We start from the raw sequence: 26,232 nt of genomic DNA on the forward strand, positions 1-26,232 counted from the left end.
AAGCAATTGAAATGGTTTGAAAAACACAGAAGATTTCACATATTGCAGAGTGTGTAGTAGCTTTAAGTGAAGTCATAGTTTTTTTTTAGTGTTTTTCAATGCAAGAAGTGCCATTGACCTGAATTATGGTTAATATCTGTAATTACTGAGCTACATTGACAATAAGAGCAAACTATGTACATGTACATGTTTCTGGCTTTTTCTGGAGTGTACACAACCTGATTGTCTCCAAAGAGATGTTATTGCTTTGCCTAGATGATACACACACACACGCATGCACCCCCCCCCCCCCCCCCCCCCACACACACACACACACATGTAATTCTTTGACATATTCTTGGACATAAAGAAACTTTAAAGGTCCCATATTCTATATTGTTCTGATTTGTGTTATAATGTTGGTTCCTCATTAAAACCATAACCGGAGAAGTATTTAGTTTCATTCACACATGTTTAACACACAGAAACCCTGCATATTTAGGCTGAATTCTTCTCTCAAACAGAAAACACTCTGTTCCACCTTGTGATGTCATGTGGTAATACAGGAAGTGCTTGACTGTGTTTTTAAACTCCATACTTGTCATGATCCTGCATTTCCTGTCCTCCTGTGTTCTCTCCCTCTCCCCTACCTGTCTACCCGGAGCTGGGCGGAGTTCCTGACTCCTCCCGCACGCACCTGGAGCGCATCAGCGCAATTACCTGCACCTGCTGCCGAGTATATGAGGGCTCGGCAGAAGACACTCGGGGCCAGGTCGTCTGTTTGTCTTCCCCAGGACCGTCTTGGACAAGAGTCTCGGCCAGACTGTCCGCCAGACTGTCCGTGTGTCAATATTCCTGCTCTTGCGCATTCCCGCTCCTGCCTCTACGCTCCAGCCCTGGTACAGTCGACCCTCTGCTTTGCCTCCTGCCCTGTCTTTGCCTCCGGCTTGCTTCCCGTCTCCTGCTCTGGCTCCCACTCTCTGGATCACTCCTGCTCAGTCTTCCCTGGTCCTGTCCCTGGTCTCGTCGTGTTCCGGTCCTGGCAGTCTCCGCTCCCACTCGGTCCTGGGTTTCCTGCTCCTGCCCTACGCCCGTCTGGTCTGCCTCCCGCTACCTACGTCCCGTGTGTGATAAATGAACTGTCTGAACTGTCTTTGCACTATTGTAAATAAACACTGTAAATCTGCCCCGAGTCTGCACTCTTTGGTCCGCTACACCCACCGTTACGACAATACTAGAAAATCTTGGATAATTTCAGCCCCCTGATTGTCAATGTCTACTGAAATAAAAGTAAAAGGAGCTGTTAACTTCAAAACTACCACTTCATGACATCACAAGGTAGAACAGAGCATTTTGAGCTTTGGAGATGTAGACAGACTAATAATAAAGTGTTACTCAGACATGTGTGAATGAAACAAAACACAACTCCAGGTCTGTTTTTGAGAAGTAAACAACATTATAACATGGGTTAAAGCTCACAAGAGTCAGTTTTGTAAAATGTAGTACCTTTAATTTCTTTCTTTGTTTTGTGGCCTATGTGTTATATCAACGTTGCCATGGTTTCAGTGAGGCACCAGTTACCCCTACGACCTCATCAGAAGCAGAAGTCAGAGCCCATTATATTTATAGTCCTTGAATGTCTTTCGTGTGAAGCTATAAACAAAATAATGTTAATAAATCTAATATATATTTTGTAATTTTTAACATTAAGTCAAATATTATTCCATTCAATAACAACTTTCCCTTATTCTAGAGTATCAACAATAATCTCCACAATTTTTTCTTAACTCAAACTTAATCCTCACAAATATGCTCTTTTTAATTTGAAAATAAAATGAAAGTATTTCCTTAGGTTTCAGAATGAAGAAAAATGTGCACTTTTACCATGGCAATTAACAATTCAGAACAAAATACACCATCTTGTGAATGGTAGGAAGTATTCAAAATGGCGCCTATGAACAGCAACCTGAAAACCATGAATAGATAAAAAACAAAAGCATTTATGTCAGGTTATGTTGTAAAATCAAACTCAAATCCATGTGCATTATAGGCTCCTGTTTAATAAGTTACATTAGTCAAACGAATGTACTGCAGTGAATGTGCTTATGCCTCTGAAAATGTCCCCAACAGAAGTCAAACTCTGTGTCACCTTGTTCTTTCACATTTCATTTGATTTTAACACATCGTCTGTCATTCCTCCCACCTTTATCTACCAGCCAAATGAAAAAGAAAAAAGTCTTTTCAGATAGTGCAGTCCCATCTCATCTCTGAATAGGTTGGACATCCACATGGAGGGCAAAAATCAATATTATTCCACGCAAGAAGCTACGCCATTGCCCTGGATTATGCTTAAAATCTGTAGTCACTGCGCTACAATGACAATAAAAGTGCACTGTCATTTTTCTGGATTTTTCCAGCATGTACATCACCTGACTGTTTTTATCTAGAACTGTAATTTTTTCACAACAAGAGTGTTTGTCCACTGATTTGGGTTGGTGGTTCGAATCCCACTCTTGATATGAACATCACTGGTAAGAGGGTGAGTGGTTCCTTGAAGTGCCTTGATGGTGGAAAAGTGCTGTATAAACACGTGACCATTTAGCATAATTTTACTAATACCTATTAGGGAGGAGAACAATATTAACTGTGCTTTTAGGCCATGAAGAGACTGAGTAATAGTTTTGTGTGCTTCAGTATGTGGATGTGTAAATATGTGTAATGGGTCTCTTCTGTTTCTTTGTGTAGCTCTCAGTCAGTTGAACATATTGAGTTACCTTGTACCTTGTATGACGTTGGATGTTGTCTATTTTCATTGTGCCCCTGATCTCCAAGAGCAATTTCTCCCAATAAGAGACAGTAAAAGCTTTTCTTATCTGAAAATGACTTCCTATTTATCCTACAGAAGCTACGTGTATCACTGTTTAAGAAAAAAAAAAAATCTGAGTACTGTGCAGTGGGTATGTATGGAGGGTAGGGTGAAAAGAGAAATGGCATCTCTAATGCAGGAGAATAAAAAACTACTCAAACATATGAATCTAAATACAACTTTGAGTGTGTAAATAAGAAGGAATGTCTGATCTCATTCAACTTCAGGGGATTTTTTTCCTTCTAAGTAATTTCACTCCTTATCTTTTAATATTTTGTCATAAAACCACCATTCTCGAAGATGATCTCATCCAATAGAGGCACAGTTTGTCCACCCCTCTCCCTGTCGCTCCACTACTGTAAGCTGGTGGTTATTTTGAGCTTCACAGCAGCCTTTCTCCCCCACGTTACAGGCTAATTATGGTATAGTACATGTGTCTGGGAGTGGCTCGGCTCTTCCTCCTCGATACATTATTCATGCTTTATAAGATTACATGTGGACGCCCTCACACATATGCAACAGCTACACACTTCCACTTTGATTTAGTCTACGCCCGCGGTTTCACCTCAGATTATAGGGATTTGTACTATAGTGATGGTTTAATATAGAGCAAAGATGTAATAACTAAAGAATCCCATAAAACCTGAATGTACACAGATATGTTTAGTGTCACCCAATAAAGGAGATTGTGCTTGTGTCTGCTATATAGTTTATCTAAGGCACCTGTGGGTCATTATGTTATAATTTGCACATTTTAATGATCTAAAAGAAACAAGTCCACCTGCTTACAGAACAGCAGTGCCCAATGGGACCGTCGTAACGTCATCACAACAAAGAGCCATGTAGCTGTCGGCCCTTCATATGGATAGCTGCACATCACTCAAGTGAGCTCAAAATGGAAACGTGATGCTGCTGAATCTTACGAACATCACTGATTAAGAAAATAAAATTGAAAAATGAAGTGCGTACGTCACAGTGGGCATGTACCCGTGGCAGTGAAAGCAAGAGTTCACCGGCAATATGGCGTCCAGAAAATAAGTGATTAAAGATTACTCAAACGTGCAGGAATCACTCCAAATACAACTTTGAGAAGATAAATGAGAAGAAACTATAACATGGTTAAAAGCTCTGAAAAGTTAAATAATCATATAGCCATGTAATACAGGGGTCCCCAACCTTTTTTGCACCACGAACCGGAATAATGTAGATTTTATTTTCACAGACCGGCCTTCTATGCGTGGTAGATAAATATGGCAAAAATAAGTTAAGTGCATAAAAAATACAACTCACTATACTGCTGAATCAATGGGAGCCCTGCACTTGTTTCTTCTTTCCTTCTTGTTCACGTTTGTTTCTTTCAAAAAACTCTAAAGGCTTATCTTTTAATCCCAGGTGCTTAGGCTCCATGTGCCAAAGCAGTTTTGAAGGTTTCATTGCCTCATTGGCTTTTCCCGCATATTACGCAGAGCGGACTCTGCGCGTAAGAGTCACAAACCCATATTTTAAGTAGGACTCCTGGTATTGTCTGTTAAATTGATCTTTCTTTCTCTTGGAGGTCATAGGCTCCTCTTCTGGCTCCTCAGTTGACCTTTCCCCTTTGTTAAAAAGCTCTTCAAAGACTTTTGTTTTGGCTCATTTTCACTCGTTTGTGGCTCTACTTTTGGGCAACGTGTCTACTGTGTTATACGTGATACGTCATCGTGGAGACAAGAGCAGATCTATCACAGATATAATAAACTTGTCACTACATCAAATAGATTTCTGTGGCGATTTCCTATCAGGATTTTCATTATATATCTACATACAGGCCTATTAGTGCATCATGAAGGACGGGCGAAGGTTACGTCGGAAAAAGATGCGGTCGCTGATAAATTATTTTGTGTTTTTGTGCGGCCCGGTAGCAAATGCGTAATGGACCGGTATCGGTCCCCGGCCCGGTGGTTGGGGACCACTGATATAATAGGTCTGCTTTAAAATAATCATAATTGTATTTTGATAACCATAGTCATTATCTGGGCTAGGGTGGAATCATTTTGAAAAAAATATAAATAAATTGTGATTTTTCTGACAAGCAGACTAAGACACGTTGTTTCTGGAGGAAATTGTGGTACTTCAAAAATGTCGGCCTTTGCCATTTGCTAATTGTGCCCATTTTGCTAAGTGTGCCAATTCAAATAACGTTTTGGATTTGATTGTGATTAACAATGTGCATACTTGTGAAACAAGTCATACAGTCTTTGGTGTTAACTGTGTTAACTATGGCTCTGTGGTGTGGTAATGTGCTCCAAAAAAAGACAATTCATAAACACTTGTGAGTATTGCAGAACAGAGGTGCACGTCTAGCCCTGCGCTGTTTGCCACATACTCGCAGTACCAGTATTCACCGATCTCTGTCATGGCTACTGCTGGATACAAAGTTTTGAAGAATTTACTTGTCTTTTTTAAATAATATTTGCATTATCTAAAATGGTTTATGCCAGTGATAGACATGATTTATCCACTGGACAGCAAACAAAGAATGGCATCATTGTTCCTGTGCCTAGAGCTCATGCAATGCAGAGAACATGTGGAGTGTTGTACAGGCTGCAATTTATTAGAGTAAGTTGCCCTTTGCCATTAAAGCTAACAATAGCAGATGTTTTAAAATTTGTCTGAAAAAAGAGCTAAGATCTTTGTCTTGTTAGCAGGATATTTCACCTCTTTTAAAGTCCTCCCCTGTTCTATAATTGTATGTATACTTGACTGTGTTTTTAATGGACTTCGGAAGTAATTAATGGGGATCCATACAAACAAATAAACAAAAAAACAAATCCTGCGGCACCAATCTGGACTATACAAACCCTATTATGTCACAGAAAGAGTAAACAGTGTGTGATTTTCCTCCATATGCAGCAGTAAAGTCGTCAAATTGAATGATTTTGAGGCTTGACGTTACACTTAATACTTAAATTGATATGTTAGAATAGCAGTGTGTGTTCTGGAGGGATATTTGTTGGTAAAAGTGTTTTTCAGCTCTGAAGAAGACAGTGATTTAGCATTTTTTAATTGCTCCCAAGTGAAGCACAAACAGACATTTTGTGAAACTGTTTGGCAAAGAGCAAGATGGAAATCCTGTCTATTAGCAGGAGTTTAGATTAGAAATATTTGTCTTGGGAAGGGCAGAGGCTTAGGTTCAGAACTAAACTGCTGTTGTGTCCTTAGGCAAGACACTTCACCCACCTTTCCTATGTATGAAAGATGCATGAGATTGAAGGTTGGATTTCAAGCTATGGCAACGTCCTCCATGGTCAGAGCAATTAAGCAAATCAAATCAAAACATGTTGATCTTTTGAATGGGGAGAAGTCCTCTATGGGTCCTCACAAAGTCCTTCAAATCACAAAGGAATTGTTTGCCTATGAATAGGGCTGTCTGAATGTCCACAATATTCCCACTAAAGGCACTATTTAGGGGTCATGTCATTAAGTGCCATTAGTGGTGTCCAAATGGCTAGTGAGTGGAAAAATAGTGCACTAAAAAAAATTTCCCACAATGCACTTTGAAAAGGCATGTGGTAACTAAACTGCTCAATATAGACCACAATGCATTTTGAGAGTTGGACAAATAACAGTGTGGTGACAGATCTTTAATTGGACACAACATGACATGACATGAATGAGGAAGATGGTTTATCGCACTGTTGATCGCTGATTATGAATAAACCGCTTAAATAAACTGTTGCTGTGTCAAGTTCTAAGCATTACCTTTGCTTAAGCTGTTAACAGAGCAATAGTTTCCACATCTCAGAAGAAAAATGAAAAATATGATCCAATTTATGTGTGATCCAGCTTGACAAAACTTGTATGATTATTATTAGTCCATAAATACTTGTGTGCCAGTCAAATCTGATCATTATTTATGACAGAAATCAAGTTTTATCAGAGGTTAGCATGCTTTTCTTCACCTGACCCAAAAGTAGTGCACTGCAAGTCTGATTCACTGTGACTGAGTGTACTACAGACCACTAAAGAGTGCATGATAGTGTAAAGAATATTAGGGGTTAGGGGCTGGGGTGGACATGTGGACACAGCCTTGGATATTTGCTGTCATGAGAATGCTTTACGATCAACACAAATGCAAGCCAGTCTGATTTGGACCTATGCCAGTTGCCCTTGAATGGGAAATAGTACCATGTCCAGAAAATGTACTTTGTATCACATTTCTAGTGGCAGGGTTTTTTACAGTATGCCAAGTCACAGTCACAGAAACTATTCCAATAACTAGCTCTGGTGAATTGGTCTGAGGTGATGTTATTGCTTTGCCAGGAATATTCCACAGTATGGCATTAAACCGATATATATCTTGTTTGTTTTTTTCAATTGCACATGCTTCTTGAAAAACCTGCCAACCTTACTGTTAGCCGTGTCGCATCTGCATAGATCAGACCACTAATTTAGCATATTGGCTGTAAGTTTAATGGCATACTGTGAAACATTCCAGGCAAAGCAACAGCATCTCCATGGAGACAAGTACGTGGCAGATCCTCCCCCAGTGCCTTTAAGTATAACAGTAGACCCTATTCTATAGCTTAAAGGAGAACATGCGTAACGAGTTAATGAGGATTTGCCTGTCTTTCCGTGTTAAAGACAGAGATATGTCAAAACGCTCGAAGCTGTGGCACTGCGAGTGAACCCAGCTGAAAAGAAGCTAATTAGCGGCCATATTTGGTGAGACTTTGGATCATGTAAAATAGCCGTATTGAGAAGACTTGTTGATGCGACGGCATTAGATTTCAGCCTCAGTTTGCACATTTGTCTATCATTGTCGCCCACTGTATACACACTCACTCAGTCACTCAGTTTGAGGTATATTTTGATTGGACATTTTCTGAGCAAATGCAATGAGTCTCCTGCAACGAGAATTCTATATGGCGAAAAGGGAAACGATAGAATTTCTAGACTTTTGTGATCCTTTATTATCATTGATAGGTCTATAAAGGTCACCTCTTACACAGTCAACGGTGGAGCAAGTACTAAAAACCTGCATCTGTCATGTGTCTGTATTGTTAAAAAGTTCTTTAAGTATTCATCTTATCTATCTTATTCATCTTAGCTACTCTCTAAACCATAACAGCATCTGTCTTGTATTAGGGTTGTCAGAAAAAAAAAAAAGTCACATTCATAGGACAGAAATGAACCTTTCCTGAATATCTTTAGAATGATCTTGAGCTGCGTCAGAACAAGTATAAGACACACAGACTAGTGTACACCCATGGACCACTATGAACCTACTGGACACTGAGGGATTACACAGATATAAGGACACATGGGAATAGAAAAGAAAGTACAACCATTTAATGTTGAAACACATTATTTTGTTTATATAAAGTGTTTGGGTTTTTTTTTTCATCTTGGTATGGGAATCAGTATTGAGTATCAAGTCTATTCCTTAGTACTGAAATTAGAGTTTGAATTTTAATATTTTGACACTATTTGTTGCATTTTTATGTAATTTATACATTTTAAGGAAGACTACAGTAGTAATGCTTGTGAGGTAAGCTTTTTTCAATTTTTAAATCAAGATATCCTAGTACATTTTTTACTCTTTTGAATGTGCAATTTGCCTATAATAATGGAAATAATTGGCCTATAACAATGGAAATGTATGAATCCTAAGAAGAAATGTTTTGCTGTCCAGGTCAAAATGCTTGTTTTTCTTCAATTTGCAAATAGTGCTTTTCCACTGTCAAGGGACTTATTTTAAGGAACCACTCACCCATTCACAGACACATTCATACACCAATGTACACAGACACTGGGGGTGAGGTGGGTTAAGTGTCTTGCCCAAGGACATAACAACATTGCATTCATCCGTGGGACCTGGAATTGCACCGCCAAACTGTGGAGAAGTTAATCTGACCGCTCAACCAATGATGCTTATGTCAAGAGTGGAATTCGAACCACCAACCTTTAGATCAGTGGACAAACACACCAACTGAGCTACTGTCGCCCCAGTATGTGTGTAATTGCAATGTAATTTCAACAGCAGATTGAACAGCTAGCCAATGTGTTCAAATCAAAATAATAATAATAAAAACTCTGCTAACCCTGACCTTATGAAATGATTATTCACAGATGCATTCAAACTAAAGCTGCACTAAAAGTCTATAATTGCTTGCATTCAGGGTAATTCAGGTAACTGTCTGAAACTCAAGTCCATTTGCTTCTAATTAAGAGCAGGACCCACACTTCTCCAGACCCATTTTCCAGTCATTATTGATTCATTGTTATGCTGCTCCACTCAAACACAGACTACATGAGTCACTACATCACTCACGTATTACTCACTAATGACTCAATCTACATTTACTGATAAAGGGACATTAGTGCAATTACAGAGTTTAATTAAGCACTGTCTATTTTAATGACACTGACTGTAGTTCTACTAGACTGAGGGAGATTGAGGACTAAACTTTACGAAGCACTTAAAACAGTCTTGATTGAAAGGTGGAAGTGATGTAAATTCTACACTTACTCATTCAGACTTTGTGTCCTTAGGCAAGACATTAATCCAACTTGTAGTGTCCCTTCATAAATATGTGAATTAATTAATGCAGAAGAGATTTCAGGAGAAACTATAGAATAAAGGGCAAGTTTAAAATTTGTCTGAAGTGTATAAAGCCCACACGGGATGAGAATCAGCTCCTCCAAATCCGAGGCCATGGTTCTCGACCGGAAAAAGGTGGTTTGCCCTCTCCAGGTGGGTGGTGAGTCTCTGCCTCAAGTGGAGGAGTTCAAGTATCTCGGGGTCTTGTTCACGAGTGAGGGAAGGATGGAGCGGGAGATTGACAGGCGGATCGGTGCAGCGTCTGCAGTGATGCGGTCGCTGTATCGGTCCGTTGTGGTAAAGAAGGAGCTGAGCCGGAAGGCGAAGCTCTCGATTTACCGGTCAATCTACGTTCCTACCCTCACCTATGGTCATGAGCTTTGGGTAATGACCTGCTCAGGATGCCTCCTGGACGCCTCCCTACGGAGGTGTTCTGGGCATGTCCCACCGGGAGGAGGCCTCGGGGAAGACCCAGGACACGCTGGAGGGACTATGTCTCTCGGCTGGCCTGGGAACGCCTTGGGGTCCCACCGGAGGAGCTGGAGGACGTGTCCGGGGTGAGGGAAGTCTGGGAGTCCCTGCTTAGACTGCTGCCCCCGCGACCCGGCCCCGAATAAGCGGAAGAAAATGGATGGATGGATGGATGGTGTATAAAGCCATATTTTGGGGGTTGCATTAATGACAGATATGTATATGAGCTTGTCTAGGTAGAGTGTGCAGCAAAATGATGAATTTAACAATGCTGCATCTGATTTTCACTCTTAAAAACCTGAAAAATAGAACACGTTTTTAACAGTTTGCTCAGTCCAAAGCTGATCAGACACAGATAATTAATTTTATTTTATCACCTGAAACAAAATTGAATACAGTCTTTAACAAACAACAACTGTGTCCAAGACGTGACCAAAATATCAATTTTAAAAAATGAACAGAATAAACAAGCAGGAGGTTTGAGACAATGGCTGTTTGTGTCTGATGTATTTTTACTAGTAGGCTATGACTTTCAGTGTGTTAGGACAGACTATATTTTAAATATATATAGAGGATGACCATACGATTGCTCTGTGTGTGTGTTTTTAAAAAGTATATCAAATTGCCTCAAGTGGAGGAGTTGAAGTATCTCTGGGTCTTGGTCACGAGTGAAGGAAGGATGGAGCTGAGATTGACAGGCCGATTTGTCACTAGACTGGACTGTCATGGTGTAGAAGGAGCTGAGTCAAAAGGCAAAGCTCTCGATTTACCGGTCGATCTACTTGTCTTACCTCACCTATGGTCCTGCCTTGACTGCTTCCCCCACGACCCAGCCCCAGATAAGCGAAAGAAAATGGATGGATATATCAAACTTACCTAGCATGACAAATGGTATGCCCAGATAGGTGGAGTTGTAGGTGGCTCTGGTGAGGTTGAGTATCCCAGCAGCCGTGAGACCAGACAATGTGATGGAGAGCAGAGCCAGGAGTCCTAACCACGGTTTAGATCTGACGCAATCCCTCATCGAACAACATAACACAGCTAACACTCCGCACACGCCCAGACTGGCCAGGAGAGGGCGTCGCGCAAGCACAGAGGAGAACTGGAAATCTGTCCTTAGAGATGAAGAAGTGGAGGGGTATACAGTGAGTTTAGGATGTAGGTCTCCGAATTGTTTTAACTCTGTGCAAAACGCTTTCTCCCATTGGCTGGCTACCCTGTCCATCAAACCACCGCGTGATTGGAGGTAGTATGTTAGCTGTAGCGCTTTAGCAGACCGCACCCCTTCTCCTCTAAGTCCCGCCCCTTGCACTGCACCGCCATTGGCTACTCCTCCCAGCTGGTGACCGATGTAAGCCTGCCGGCCATCCGCTAGCTCGGTGATGGGGTAGCGTAAAACAGGAAGTGTGCGGTTGGAGCTGCGAGCTGATTGGATCTCCTCCATGGCACGGATGATGTCGTCGATGATGCAGAAGTTTTTGTCGTCCAGGAGACAGAGGTAGGAGAAGGTGTAGTTGAAGCTGTTCAGGCCTGATGCGGGGACGGTCACCTGCATTTGGGAGATCCTACGATGAAGCTACAAGGAAAGAAAAAACAAGTCTTATTACATCCAATTAAAGACGCAACCAGGATATCAACTTTTTTTTCAGTATGGAGCCAATACCCAATACTAGAATCAGTATCAGTGCATCCCTACTCATAAAGAAAGAACAATTATCCGAGATTGAGTTTACATGTTAGTATCGTGACAACACTACTCCTGACATGACCAACGTGGGACAGTATGAATAAAATAAACTTCTACAGTATGAAAATTGGTCACAATTGTTTTTACCTTGTAACAACTAATAAGATGTACTCACATAGTAGTCAGGCTGAGGAGTAGATTTGAGTTACATGTTATAGTACAGAGTTGCCCAAACATTTTTTTTTTTATCGAGGGCCACATCTCAAAACATATTCGAAGCAGAGGGCCACAGACCAGTGATCAATGCAGTGCGGTGCTTTATACACAGCTCTGACAGAGCCGCCGTGTATTAATAAGGCTTAAAATATGTTCATTTTAGGTCTGTATCACAATGCAATGTGATGTTTGTGGTTATAGTGGTCGAAATAGTTTAATTTGCTGTTAAAAGTGTAGCTTTTTTTTCCAGCAGTAGGCCTGAGAACCAATAAAAACTGGTCTGCCATAGTTTGTTATGTTGTAGGCTACTGAAAGAGTAATTAAGTAAAGGGTTAAACCTACTAAAATCCAGATTAATATTTTTTTTTATTTTGACCCATGCAGAAAATTGTTTTTTTGCTTTTGTTTTTTCCAGTGGACCATAGATTAAACCAGGAACTATTCCAACCTAATTTCCCACTTCTTGTTACTTCTCTGTCAATATCTCTCAACCACAGCCTCCTACTTTAGCCTCTTAAAAAATCACTTCTCAAAACAAAATTCTCCTTCCCTCCTCACAACCTTCCTCCAGCAGAATCATCAGCCTCCTCTGCCTCTCCTTCTCTGTTTACACCACAAACACAATAATAGTGAAATTCCTAACGCAATTTTGACATTAAGAAAAAACTTGATACTTGATACAAATGCATGTATATTTTGACAAAACAATGTACTTTTCGACACAAAAATAATACTGGTTACTTTAATATTTCCATTTGGTCTTATACAAGTTATTATATAGAACAAAACCATTTAAAAACTATTCTGGAAAGGTCAGATGCTTCCCTATTTATGTATTTTTTCAGTATTGCTAGTTCTAGTTCTAGTTTTTATTCTAGTTTTAGTATTGATTAGTATCTGCTATTTCCATTACAACCTACTCACAATCAATGTCTATAATTTATTCATACAATGTTCACTTGTATAATTATTGACAAACTAAAATTAAAACAAGGACAAGGCAGTGTTCTATATGGATAAATCCGAGAATGTACAGTATACCATAGATGGAGGAGACCAGATCTATAAGGGAAAGTGGGAGCAAAGATGTAATTGGCGAGACTTCCTGTAAGATATTTTTCTGTTTTATCAAAGTAAATGAGGTTATGCAGACAGAGACACACGCTCACAGCTCTGTGATTCAGACAAATAGATTTATTAGCCATCTTCATGAAATAGATTATAGTACTGACCCTGAAATACAGAACATCTTAACCTAATCTACGGTGGACTGGACCACATATTAGATTACATTATACCAGGCGGAGTAGACGTCTCAAAACAAGGGTTAAAACTAGGGAAGCCATAAGTCAAAAGTTGTACATTTTCTTGGTTTCGCTCAATCTACCAAAATGCAATATATTAGGGCTGAACGATTTCTGAACAAATTAGATTTTTCTGAGAAGCACTGCAATTTGATTTTTCCAGACCAAGGTTTATTTTGTCTTCCTACCTAAGAGTTTGGACTTTTCACTTCTAAACTTTTTTCATGTCTAAACTGTCAGGTCACGTGATGTTGCTGTGACATCTCCGGTCAGTTGATTTAAAAAGGTTTTGATGTTGTCTTTCTACCCTGCAGTCTGACTTCTTCACAGCAGTATCCCAGGTGTGTGAGAGTAAAAACGCCCCCTCATCTCGGTTTCTAGTCCTGTGGGCAGGTTTCCGTATTTCAATTCGACGATGTTTGTTGTCCTCTGTCCGAATGATGTTTGCTACGTCCCAGTGCATAATGTAATTCTCTCTTTTATAATGGTCAGAATTTCTTCCTGTTCTTCTTTGTGTTTTGTTGCTTATGTGCACACCTTCACTGTTTACTTCTCACATTCTGTCCTATGTTTCTTTTTTGGTGTACTGCAAACCCTGCCTGTTTCCCCGATATATGTTTTATTGCAGGTCCTGCAGGGTATTTTGTATATGGCATTACATTTGTGCTCCGGTTCTATTTTATCTTCTCGGTGGATGAGTAGTTGCCTGAGTTTTCTATATGCTTTTACTGGTGTGTTTATATAGTGTTTTTCATTGCCCTCTGCACTTTCTCAGTTATACCCTTAATGTACTGTAGGGCTACACTCTTTTTTTCCGTTTTATTTTTGTTTTGTCTGGCTCTGTTTTGTCTTTTCCCGGACTTGTTGTTTTCCTTTATTTATTGCCCATTTTGGGGATTGTCACTGCTTTAAAACGTTGTGGATGTGTCTCTTGCTTCACAGCATTGGCTCAGTAACTTATAGTTTATCAGAAGCAACAACAGACCTTGTGAAAACATTATTAGGCCAAACCCAACAACACTGTAAGAATTCAAAACAACTGGAACCTAATACTGAAAATCACTGAAGTACAAACTGATGAAATATTAATACCCCACGATGTTGTATCCCTGTTTACAAAAACTCCCATAAACGTCACTTTGCACATTTGTCGAGAACCACCTCCACACGGACAAAACACTACAGAAACGAACCAACCTGACAGTTGAACACAACCCGGCTCCTACATTTCACATCCACATATTTCAAATACAAAGGAAAGATATACAGGCAGAAAGAAGGCGTCGCCGTGGGGGAGCCCTTGTCAGCCGTCATGAGTGGGTTCTTCATGGAGCATTTGGAGGAGAAGGCCATAAGCCCAGCACCGGAAAAATGTGGACTCACTATGTGGAAAAGATCAAAAAGAGACACACACAGGAACTAACAGACATAAACACAACAGACCACACTGGGAACATCCAGTTGACACATGAAGAAGAAGCAAACAATGCGATACATTTTGTGAACATGAATGTAACACACAGAGAAGATGGGTGAGTCAAAAATAAAAATACAGAGAAAACCAACCCACACTGACCTATACCTCCTCTAGACATCGGAACATCCCACAGTCTACAAACTCTCCATTGTAGGAACATTATTTGACAGAACCAGCATTAAAACAGATGAACTAGACTAGCAGGAGGAAGGCACACACACAAAAAAAAAAAAGCTATGTAGCGATGGTAACATTAGCCTACATTATGTGTATAACAGAAAGAGCAGAGAGCAATGAAAAAACACAATATAAACACACCAGAAACACATGCAGAACATACAGAACCATGAAAACTTACAGAAAACACATGCAACTACTCGTCTACCCAAAAAAAAGGAATATAGGACAGAATGTGAGGTGTGCACACAAACAACAAAACACAAAGCTGAACAGGAGCAAGTCGAATCAGCCGTTTCTGACCTTTGTAAACGAAAGAAGCACATTATGGACAGGGACTGAGCAGACATCATTGAGACAGAGGACAATAAACATCATCGCTGGATTAAGGAGGCAATGGAAATATGGAAATGTGCCCCCACTACTATAAACCAGGACCAGCGGGCTTTTTTACTCTCACACACCTGAAATATTGTCCTGAAGTTGTCAGACTGGAGATGGCACTGTTGTCCTGCCTCCATCGAGAGGAAGACAGTGCCAAAACCTGTTTAAATCAGCTGACCAGACACGTCACAGCAACATCACATGACCACTCTGAGGAAGAACGCTAGTGAGCAGTCAGGTATGAAAACAAACTAAACTAAACCATCTGTAAAAGAATCCATTAAATTAACGGACAACCAGATGAACCTCAATGGACTAGACTTTAGTTTTAATAATATAATTCTGTTCAAAGTTCACATTTTAACCACGTCCCGAAGAAGTGACAAAAAGACTGAGAAATGAACTGACAAACTAATACAAGAATCACATTTTAGATGATGTTTGTACAGATATAAACTTCAGTGTTTTTTGAGCAGTTTAAGTTTTAAAGCAGAATATGACAGGACAGTTTGCTCGTGGAGGATATTATGGTATTTCAGGAATTGCAGGCTTTGCAATTTGCTGATTGCATCCATTCAAATTGTGATTTTGATTGCGATTAATCTTGCAGCGCTACAATACAGATAATTGTTCTGCTACAAATTATGGTTAATTATATGTAATTATGGGAAATAGTGCTGATTTCAAAATGTAAGCACACTCATTTGAAACAGTTTAAAATTCACTGGAAATGGAGGTATAAATTATAGACCATTAAGCACAAGTAGTAGAAATGCTTTTAACAGTACGTTTCAACAATAATAACATGCAATACTGTATCTCTTTCCCATTTGGGGAAAAACTGTCCTGCCCCAGTACAGATATATTGTATAAGAAGGTCTTGAGGTCAAAATAAGTCTGCTGTGTGCTGTTTCATCTACTTAGAAAACATTTTATTGTCCAATAATCAGGAAGTGTGAGTTAGCATGCTAGTTGTTGTTTTCTGTACCATCACAGAAAATCTCCGCACTGATCTGAGACTTGTAAAAATGCTTATAAACTCATCATGGTGAATAATTATAATGCTCTAAACGCTTAAGGTAAGTGAGGAGTAACTTTGGACCACTGCAAACTGTTTAAAATGAACTAGTTCTGTTTTTCACGTTTTTTAGGATAGAAAAATCAGGTACAGCGGCTTTAAAGTAATCTCAATGAAACTGGTTCATGATTGAAATGTTTCATAACAGGCTAATGCGTTATTTCAGGTCAACTTCAAGGGGAAACAGTATTTATTTATTTATTTTAGGTTGACAAGTCTATTTTTCTTGCTCTGAAAACCCCAAATTATAAATGATGACAACAAAATATAATATTGCATCATGGTAAAACAGATTGTGTAGCACGAACTGGTTATTGGCAAATTCTAAATTTATTCCACTTAAAATGATATTCAGTGGTACTAACACACTGTGGGGAAGAGAACTGCACTACTCAAAACCTGGAACTATGTGGAAAACTAGGTTGCATGTTCTGCCTGTGTCGGGGTGGGACCGATAGTAATAGGCATGCACATTTAATAAGGCTGCAACAGAACTGTACACATTAGAAAACTAACTTATATTTTTCATAATTTTGTAATCAATACGTTATTACTATAGAGTCATTTTATTTTTGTATTAATGTGCAGCAGATACATTGAGGACTCACACAGGCCAGATCCTACTTGTAAAGTGTTCCCTGACATGAATGTTGTGGTCATAAATTAGAGCTGGACGATATATCAGTTGGCCAACATACATGGGGTATATTATATGTTTATATGTGTATATTATATATATTTGCACATCGACTATCGGATCTCCAACATAGGCTGATATGTTGTTTCCAAGTTTCCACCTGGAGGAAAGACATTTAGCTTCATTTGAACACTTAAAGATGAACAGGGCACTGCTCAAAATGTGACTAAACATGTCCTACATATCGCCCAAAAATACTGGCAGAGCTTATTGCCCATTGGTGCTCTGGTTTCCAAATAATCAGAATCGGCTTTGAAAAAAAAACAAAAAACATTTCGGTCAAACTCTATCATAAATATTTCAATGGATATGGCAATAAATGGAAAAATATATACACTGTCTGGAGCCTTTTTATCCAACCACAAGTGCTACATCTGCATAGGTCTCCACCAAACCTCTGTAGTTTTTCAGAAGTATTAATACCCAGGTACTTATTATTGATACTAGAACTAGTATTGAAACTAGACACATATCACTACACCTTTCCTTAATAGTTTTAGAATGGTCTTGACCTTTAGCAGAACTTTATTAGAGCACATGGTGATATTAACGCATCTTCTGTTATTTTGTAGCACAATATCTGTAGTGCCGTTATTTACCCTCTGCTATTGACCAAAGAACGGGCCAATTTCCAAGGACAAATTGACAAATGGGGACAATAAAGTCTTCCTTAAAAATCGACTGTATACACCTAAAGAAAGATATTGATTTACCACAAACACCAACAGGGTCTAGACCTGTGCATGGAGCCTAATATAATCCTCAGTGCTTCTAATTTCCCATGCGTTTAATGAAGAGACACCATAATCACATAGATATTGATAATCAGGATTACACATGTCACAATGGAAAAGCAAGAACTAAAAAAACAATTGTAATCAAAACAGTTTAATGAGTAAAACTAAGTCATTGCAAAAAAGTAAAGGTGAAATGATTGATGATTGGCTGCTTATGTCACTTTTTTATTCTGTTCATTCAGTGTATTGTTTAAAAACTAGAGTAACTGTGATGTATTAGACAATTTGAATGAAGAGTTCACTGTTTGGTCTTGGCGTCAATAATCGCATATATTCGTAAAAAAAACAACAAAAAAAACACCCTGACTTTACCATAAATAGACATTAAAATTTCATTAGTGTCTTTCATTGATAGTGGCGGTGTCTGAAGCTGCAAGACGGTGCCAACATCCACAGAGGCGGTTACCTAGCAACAGGCTGATGCCAGTCTGTACCACAGCAGCAGTGGTATTATGGGCTGGGCATCTGGAAACGGAGCGAAGGCAGAAGAAAGCAATGTACCTCCCCAAAAGACCAGCTAAGTGCACATCTACACCTCTGTTCTGAACCAGGACAACAGCAATACCGTTAGTACAGCTCACAACAAGATACTGCAAAATCAATTCAAATGGAATGCACTGCTATTTTGGTGCTTCTTTTCCTATTGGAGTTACACCGTTTTATCTGCCTCTAAGTGGGATTTGCATTCGTATGGATTAGTTTTCGCTTGAGACCAGCACAGCATATACACGTAGGGAGGCTTGGTTATGGAAATAAACCATTATGTAACATTTTGGTAAAGGGTCTGTCACATGCTTGTCTCTATGTACATTTTACACAGCAACACATATCCCCAATTAGACTAATAGGTCATGGTCGTGTTACAGGTCAGATCTGTGCAGAGGTTGAGATACAGTACTTCAGCAATATATGTAATAAAATAAAGAAATTGGATACATTTTAATACTGTACTGTAGAACATTCAAGGCAAAGCAATAGCATCACCATAGAGACAAGCAGGTGGCAAATCCCCCCGACAAAATGTACAAAGACCACATTTTAAATAATTATTACTTGAAACAATCGTGTCTGTAATGTCAAAAATTAACCAGAGCACGAAAAGACTTATATTATCAGGTAATGCTACAGCTACACATTTTAATACATAGATACATGAAACTGCTGAGCTTTATCTGAGTATTTTTAGACAATACAGGTGGTTTTCAGATTTTAGAAAGGGATGATGTCATACTCCCAGAAGGGGGCAGGAGCCAGTTTTTCCTTTTGATGCCATGAAATATCCAAAAGGTAAATCCACAAATGTTGAATCTGATATTTCTATTAGTGACTAACCCGTATAACTCGATTCTGTTTATTTTACCTGCCCCCATCTGTATTAAATATTATTGGCTAATATAATCTTGTGATGTCATCTGAAACCCAGCAATAAGCCTTAATATTCATAGTTATTTCAAAAGTGCTTCTTGTTCACTGTGTAGTTCTAACAGCCTAGACAGACACTCGAGATAACTACAAAATGAATAGCTCATTTTGAATAGGGAGTAAAGCCTATTACATTTCCTTGGTTTAATGGGTAGACTCCCAGTGGGAATCCTGCCTGTCCTTGTACTGAGTATTATATCATATAATATGTGTGATCAAAGTAACCTCAGATTACAAACAGCTTTCTATTCAACACTGCAGTTGTGAGACGTTGAACAACAAGCCTAATGGAATCACAGTAAATTGGCTCGATGATTTGGGAAAAATATTGAAGTTTTCCTGACAAGCTTTGCGATTACGATTAGCTTTGGGAGTTATGTTTTAATATAAGGATTCTGCTCAAAACTCACATTTTAAACACAGTGAAATAAGAAATGTTCGGTTGCTCTGATTTCAAACAATCGGTATTGGCATCGTCCATGAAAAAAAAAACTAAACATTTCAGTCAAATCTTACATAAATATTTCAGTGCATATAGCAATAAACGGAAGAATATATACACTCTCTAAAGTATCAATACTCAGGCCCTTATTGAAACTAGTATTGGAACTAGATACATATTGCTAGACCTTTCCTTAATAGTTTTAAAATGGTCTTGACCTTTAGCAGAACTTTATTAGAGCACATGGTGATATTAACGTGTCCACTGTTATTTTGTAGTGCAATATCTGTAGTATTTACCCTCTGTCCCCAGTGGCTGTTGACCAAAGAACGAGCCAATTTCCAAGGATAAATTGACCAGTGGGAACAATAGTCTTCCTCTACTGTATCTAAACGTGTAGAGAAAGATATTTGTTTAGATCTGTCTATGAGTTCACATTTTAAACTCGTCCACAAAACTTGACAAGAATATTTAAATACAAAATGACAGACTAACACAAGAATCACATTTCACAACATGTTTGTACAGATCTTTATGCAGAATAACACAGGACACTTTGTTCGTGGTTTCGTTGGATCTTGCAGCCATAAACAGCACAGTTTACAGCTGCATGGGAAATCTATAGTCTGATCATTGGGGAGAAGAATATTTTTTTTAAAACTGTTTAAATATGTATATGTTTACCATTTATTTGGCATATTTCCTTCCTGGACACTTTCAGTCTCCCCTCTGTGTCCCAACACCCCTCTGCCCTGTGCATTATATGGTTCTAACCTTGAGGGTAATGGGATTGAGCCTTACATCATTAGATACAGTCTGCAATATAAATTTATTAACTCCCCCATTTAGACTACAGTTCAAAATAAACACAAACATGAGTGTATTAGTAAGTATGGAGTGGCAATGAGGGTTAAGCATTTGCCCACCAACTGAAGGGTACCTGACTAAAACTTCACAACCTCAAATAAAAGGGAGAGCTGAGATATAGAAATGTTGCTATAAGAGTAAGTGTTTTTAATAAATTTTTTGTTTTCATTATTATTACATAAATTTCAACTTCAAACTTCCTTAATCTTGTTCTTAAAGCCACAGTATGTAACTTGTAAGCCAAGACTTGTAAGACTAAAAAATAAGCTTTATTTTTCTTTCTTTTTTCATTTTGATTGCACTGGAAAACATATATTCAGGATGGCATAAAACTTATATACCTCTATGGAGATGTTCTAAAATATGGTTTTAAATTTCGATTTCCATTACAGACTGTATAAAGAAGTGGACTAAGTGAGTGTGACGTCACCCACAGTGTTCGGCTAAAGTCAAATAAAGCTCATCGAAGCTAGAGCGGTTATAGGGGTCAGGTTCCATATTCCGACCAAGAGTATCATAGCAACCAAAGAGCCAATCTGGAGCAAAGCTGTTGAGGGTAACGCCCTTCCTGCTCGCACTGCTGTTCAGTAGGGGGCAGACGCTTAGCAACGCTGTCAATGAAACCTGTTGCTAATGGTAGCAGGAGCAACGAGAAAGAAGGCTGCTAATTTGTCTGTTATTAATGTTCACATCTTGAGTTAGGGACACAATAGCGAAATAAAAATACCAGGATCATATAGAGGGGGTTAATGGGAATATTTTAAGACCAAAATGATGAGTCTGACAGCAGGTACAGAGAGAGGGGTTTTCTAATGTATAGTGAATTGGAGTCTATATAGCCGGAAGCACGCCCATGATCACTCCCTATTTGGAACGTGCCGACTAACAGGTTAGCTATGTCCATTTATATGTACAGTCTATGATTTCCATGGAATCATGCAGGTGAAGTGCCACCTCCAGAAAGTTGCACATGGTACCTTTGATTCACTTATCAATACATTTGATTCACCTGTTAAGAAATTATGATGATCAAGTAGAAGACAACATATACAAAGTGCTGCTATACACCATATATATATATATATATATATATATATATATATATATATATATATATATATATATATATATATATATATATATATATATATATATATATATATATATATATATATATATATATATATACATACATACACCATATGGATGAGTATAAGGCAGCGCTATTTTGCTTCTCCAGCAGAATCCGGCTTGTCCCAATAGCCTCTCTCTGTGGACCGATGCTGTGTCAGATAAAATGGGTCAGTGCGTGTCTATGGAGTTACTTGGATACAGTATTTAAATCACAGACCGCCAATGCCTTTCAGCTTGTCATTCTGCTCACATAACTTCATTTGGGTAATTACTTACGGGGCAGTCTGTTTGTGAATACCAACAGGCTGCAGATTCAGCTAAATCCAATATGATTCAAATGTGTTTTGTACTGAGAAAGGTTCAATAGATCCAATAGCGATAAAGGTATTTTTTAACCACAATCAATCAGAAATGACAGTCTTGTCAATCAGAACTTAGATGTTTGACACCTTCCTGTTTACTATGTTATGAACGATTATAGCAGCCCATGTGTCTTTAGTGTCCTTAACTGTCTATTTAGTTAAACACTTTATAAATACATACTGTCTCAATGAGTTACTCAGATTTTGCCTGGCAAGTCCAAAATTATATCCCTCTATGTTTTTCGTACTTGGCTGGTTCATTGATTCTGCAGAAATTAACGATGTTTTTCAGTCCCCTTTAATATTTTTTTCCCTTTATTTTTTTCCTCATGAACAGCCATATTTGTTTTTGGCATGGACAGACAATGCATGGTGTGTATTCTGGATCCCAGGCAAACTCAAATTCAACACATGTACTCATCTTTCAAACAAGAATGTAGCTGATCATATGAAGCAAAGACCCATAACTCGAGGTAGGGTCTATTTTTCGAAAATCCTCACCCCCACAGAAAAAAACTGTACTTTACACAATATCACGCAGTTTGAAATTGCACTGTGATGAGGTCTCTAGCTGGAAAAATACAGCATATTTGTTCATGTTCCCAGAGCTTCACAGAGCCAACAAATCAGTAGAGCAGGAATGAAACAGCACTTTCATTTTTCTGTGGTGAAAAGTGAACATCCACTAGGATCAGGTTTTACAAAAATGTCTAAGAGCTACATTTTTATCATCTTTTTTCAGCGTTTTACAATTGTTGGTTTAAATGTGAAATAAATGTCCTGACTCCTACTGTGCAGTGAATTGCATTTGGATTTGGAAATATTTAGTTCAGTAGTTCAGTCAACATTTTATAATCAGGGATGTCACAGTATTATTATTATTTTTTTTCTGTTTGAACAATAAAAAAACAGATTAAAAAAAGCACTTACATTTACATTTAGTTTACCTTTTTTGGATTATAGATTGAACTGACTTTTTGCATCTAAAATTTGCACGGTTGTTAATATTTTGTTCTTATATTGGAACCTAATTAATAATGACTATCAAATAAACAAATACTCTTTATGCCGCTGACACTAAACTTTTTCTAGATGAACTTACTCTTCTCCAATAAAAGCTCCAATAAATACATAGCACATTGAAGCTGGTGGAATCTAAAACAAATCATAGATAAGTGAATAATTTGACCTGCATCTCAAATGTTTAAAGAAAAAGTTCCTCAAAACTGTTAACAAAGCATATGAGAAATAGTAAGACCTCAACATCTTATTGTGACAGGCCAAAGTTCATATTGATCAGGTATTTAGGTTATGTTTCTCTATTGTAACTACTCCTGCACTGCTGTCTAGGGATCACTAATTTTGCTTCTGGAGGGTTTGTTGATGAAACGTCTCTACAGGGAAATCAACATTGGAGAAAAAAAAAGCTGTTTTTCTCAATCAGCAGATTTTTCCACACTTATGACACTGCACCTTTAATTAGTGATTATCTGAGGTCTTATCAAAAAGCCACACTCCTCACAGCTAACAACAGAGGAAATACAAAATGAATGAGCTGCCAGATCTGAAATAATTTATTGTATATGCTAATAGGTCTTCTTGTATGCAGAAGTTTGCCTATTTGGGGCTGAGAAACAGAGCATACTGATTAGGACTGCTGTCTATTTCTGGAAAACAACAAGGGGAAAGTAATGCACGCTATAGCTCCAGGGCAGACATGCACAATTGGAAAACTTTACTAGTAAATTCATATTGATTTGGATTTTCATAAGGTGGGTGAATCATGGTCCAATTTAAATCAGTTAGAAACAAGAACATTTGGCTCTGTTTGAAAAAGTGTACTTCCTATTTACTTTCTTGGTTCTTGTTTCATAAGAATTACAACCACATAATATTTATGTAAAAGTACCAATCCAAGCATTTTAAAGTCTGCTCACTCTTTTGAAAACAGGATTGACCAAAGCAATAGACTAGGACTAGACTAAGACTAATACTAAGACTAAACCAGGACTACAGTAGATCTAAAAGTGGTAAACCTTGGACAGACTTAAATCAGAGCCATATCAGACAAAATATGAGGTCTAAACTGCAGTAGGTCTAAACCAGGTCTGTCTTTGACTCTGAATAGATCCATAAAACAAACTACGGGATTAGGCAACATGAGTCTAACAGTGTCGAGATAAACGAAGTTACTACTTATAATTCCCTGAAAACTGCTTTTCATTAACACAATTTGATTATTTAAAGGTGCAGTAAGCAACTTTTCTGGAGGGACTCTGCCACCATATGCTTGTTTCCATGGAGATGTTCCCTAGAGTTCCACATTATGGCATTAATTAATTAGAAGTGTTTTAATGGCAGTGAAATTCTTTTAAAAACATGCATTCTTACTGTGAGCCGGCTTGCCTCCCCAAAGATCTTAAATGTAACTTGGCCTTGTGGCATCACCTGTTTGTCTCCTTGAATATAAACACTTTAATGCCATACTGTGGAAAATTTCAGGCAAAGCAATAACACAATATGAAGACATAGAAAAGTGACAAAGTGCAGCTTGAATTGAAGAATGTTTTTTTTAATAAATTTGGAAATAAATTGGCTAACTCCCCTCAAGCAAATATGTCTTTACCTTATGCTAATTAAAATGTAGTTATTATAAAGTGTTAGTGATAAGAACCTGTCTTTACCTCAAGTATGGCGTCCATTTGCAGAGGGTCCAGCACACTGCCCTTCTTGGTGGTGATGATGACCCTCCCGTACCTCCCTGGAGTTTGCAGATCCGAGTACAGCGCATGCTTGGACCTGTTGATCGGGAACAAGCTGTCCACCAGATTCCCCTCGATTTTGGCTAAACTATGCTTCGGTACTAACAGCCCCTCCACGTCCTCCTCCACCCGGTACCGACTGAAGCTAGACCCGAGGAGGATTGCCAACAGGACCGGCCCGGAGGCGAAAAACACCGGATGACTGGCCACGAATCGTCCCAGGGCGTGGAAGGAGGTTCTTAGACCCGCGTGGAGCACCTGACGCAGCATGCTAGCGCGGGGGGCCGGCTCTAGCCTCTCCCAGCGGCCTCCGGAGCAGCGGCCCGGCACACTGCGGAGCATCAGGGGCTGGAGCAGGCATGGGGGGTCTGCCGGGGGGGCGGAGGGCAGGTGGCGACGGATGGTGAAAGCCAAGGTCACACAGGGCGGTTACACAAGCGCCCCAAAACGCCAAAAGAAGCCATTCACTGTAAATAACAACATACATATATTATTATAGGCATGTAGTAGTCATGGCATTGGGAAACGGAGCTAGTGTCGAAACAGGATACTCATTTGAGCAGGTATCAATACTAAAAAAGCCACATCACCCAGACCATTTAGTATTGTCAATGCAAAGTTTCTGTCACTTGTAGACTCACAGTGGGAGGAGTTATCAAAATCTTTACTCAAGTAAGAGTACTGTTACACTGTAAAATAAGTAAGGAGCTTTAGAATGATCTTGAGCTGTATCAGACCAAGTATAAAACAAATAGACTAGTATACACCATGGACCACTATGAACCTACTGGACACTGAGGGATTACACAGATATAAGGCCACATGGGAATATAAAAGAAAGTACTACCATTTAATGTTGAAAAATCACATTCTATTGTCTAGATATTGAGTGTTTTATTATAATCATATTGGGCATTGAGTCTATTCCTTAATATGGAAAACGAGTTAAAAATTTTAGTATCATGACAGCACTCATTTGGATTGTCAGCTGCGATGTCTAAATGTATGGTAGAGCACAACAAAACAAAAGGGCTTGATCCTTTGCTCACATCAAGCGTGACAATGCAATTATTAATTTCAAACTTGTAAATACTCGTAAACCATTTCCAAGTCAATTAGTTCTTCCCTTAGTTTTTCCCATTTTGTTGTGATGCCATGACAAATGAATCCATACATGGAGTTTTTGGGCTGGAGATCGCAGTAGAGGACAACCACTTTGACATGTTATTTAGTTCCTTTATAAGCTCAAGGTGGAAATTTACGATCTATCAAAACAGACAGAGTATACTTCCATACCTTATAATACAGCTTCTTTCGAACGTTCAAGCGCAATGAGGTAGTAAATCCAAATTGCCTATATATTTATGAATGAGAGTTCGAGCCAAGAGTGCTGTGGAAAAGGTACAAATGGTGCAAATAGATTGAAAGTGCTCTGTGATTAGATCTATCTGGTAAAATGACTCATTATAAAGCATTTTGTTCATATTCCTGGACCTTCACAGAGCAACAAATCAGGTCTTGTTGGAG

General features: G+C 38.8%; 1 protein-coding gene across 2 annotated transcripts in view; it reads right to left on the reverse strand.

Annotated features, from left to right (window-relative positions):
* ptchd1 (patched domain containing 1) overlaps positions 1-24,990 on the reverse strand; it is a 31,282-nt gene extending 6,292 nt beyond the window's left edge. For both annotated transcript variants that reach the window (XM_055230088.1, XM_033985900.2), the window contains exons 1-2: positions 24,628-24,990; positions 10,776-11,475 (exon numbers count right to left, since the gene is read on the reverse strand). In XM_055230088.1, the coding sequence (XP_055086063.1) occupies positions 10,776-11,475; positions 24,628-24,975 (1,048 nt within the window). In that variant the 5' untranslated portion in view covers positions 24,976-24,990. The remainder of the gene's footprint in view (positions 1-10,775; positions 11,476-24,627) is intronic.
* Positions 24,991-26,232: the final 1,242 nt, after the last annotated feature.

The sequence above is a fragment of the Periophthalmus magnuspinnatus genome, chromosome 20 (genome assembly GCF_009829125.3).
Source record: "Periophthalmus magnuspinnatus isolate fPerMag1 chromosome 20, fPerMag1.2.pri, whole genome shotgun sequence".
Lineage (NCBI taxonomy): Eukaryota > Metazoa > Chordata > Actinopteri > Gobiiformes > Gobiidae > Periophthalmus > Periophthalmus magnuspinnatus.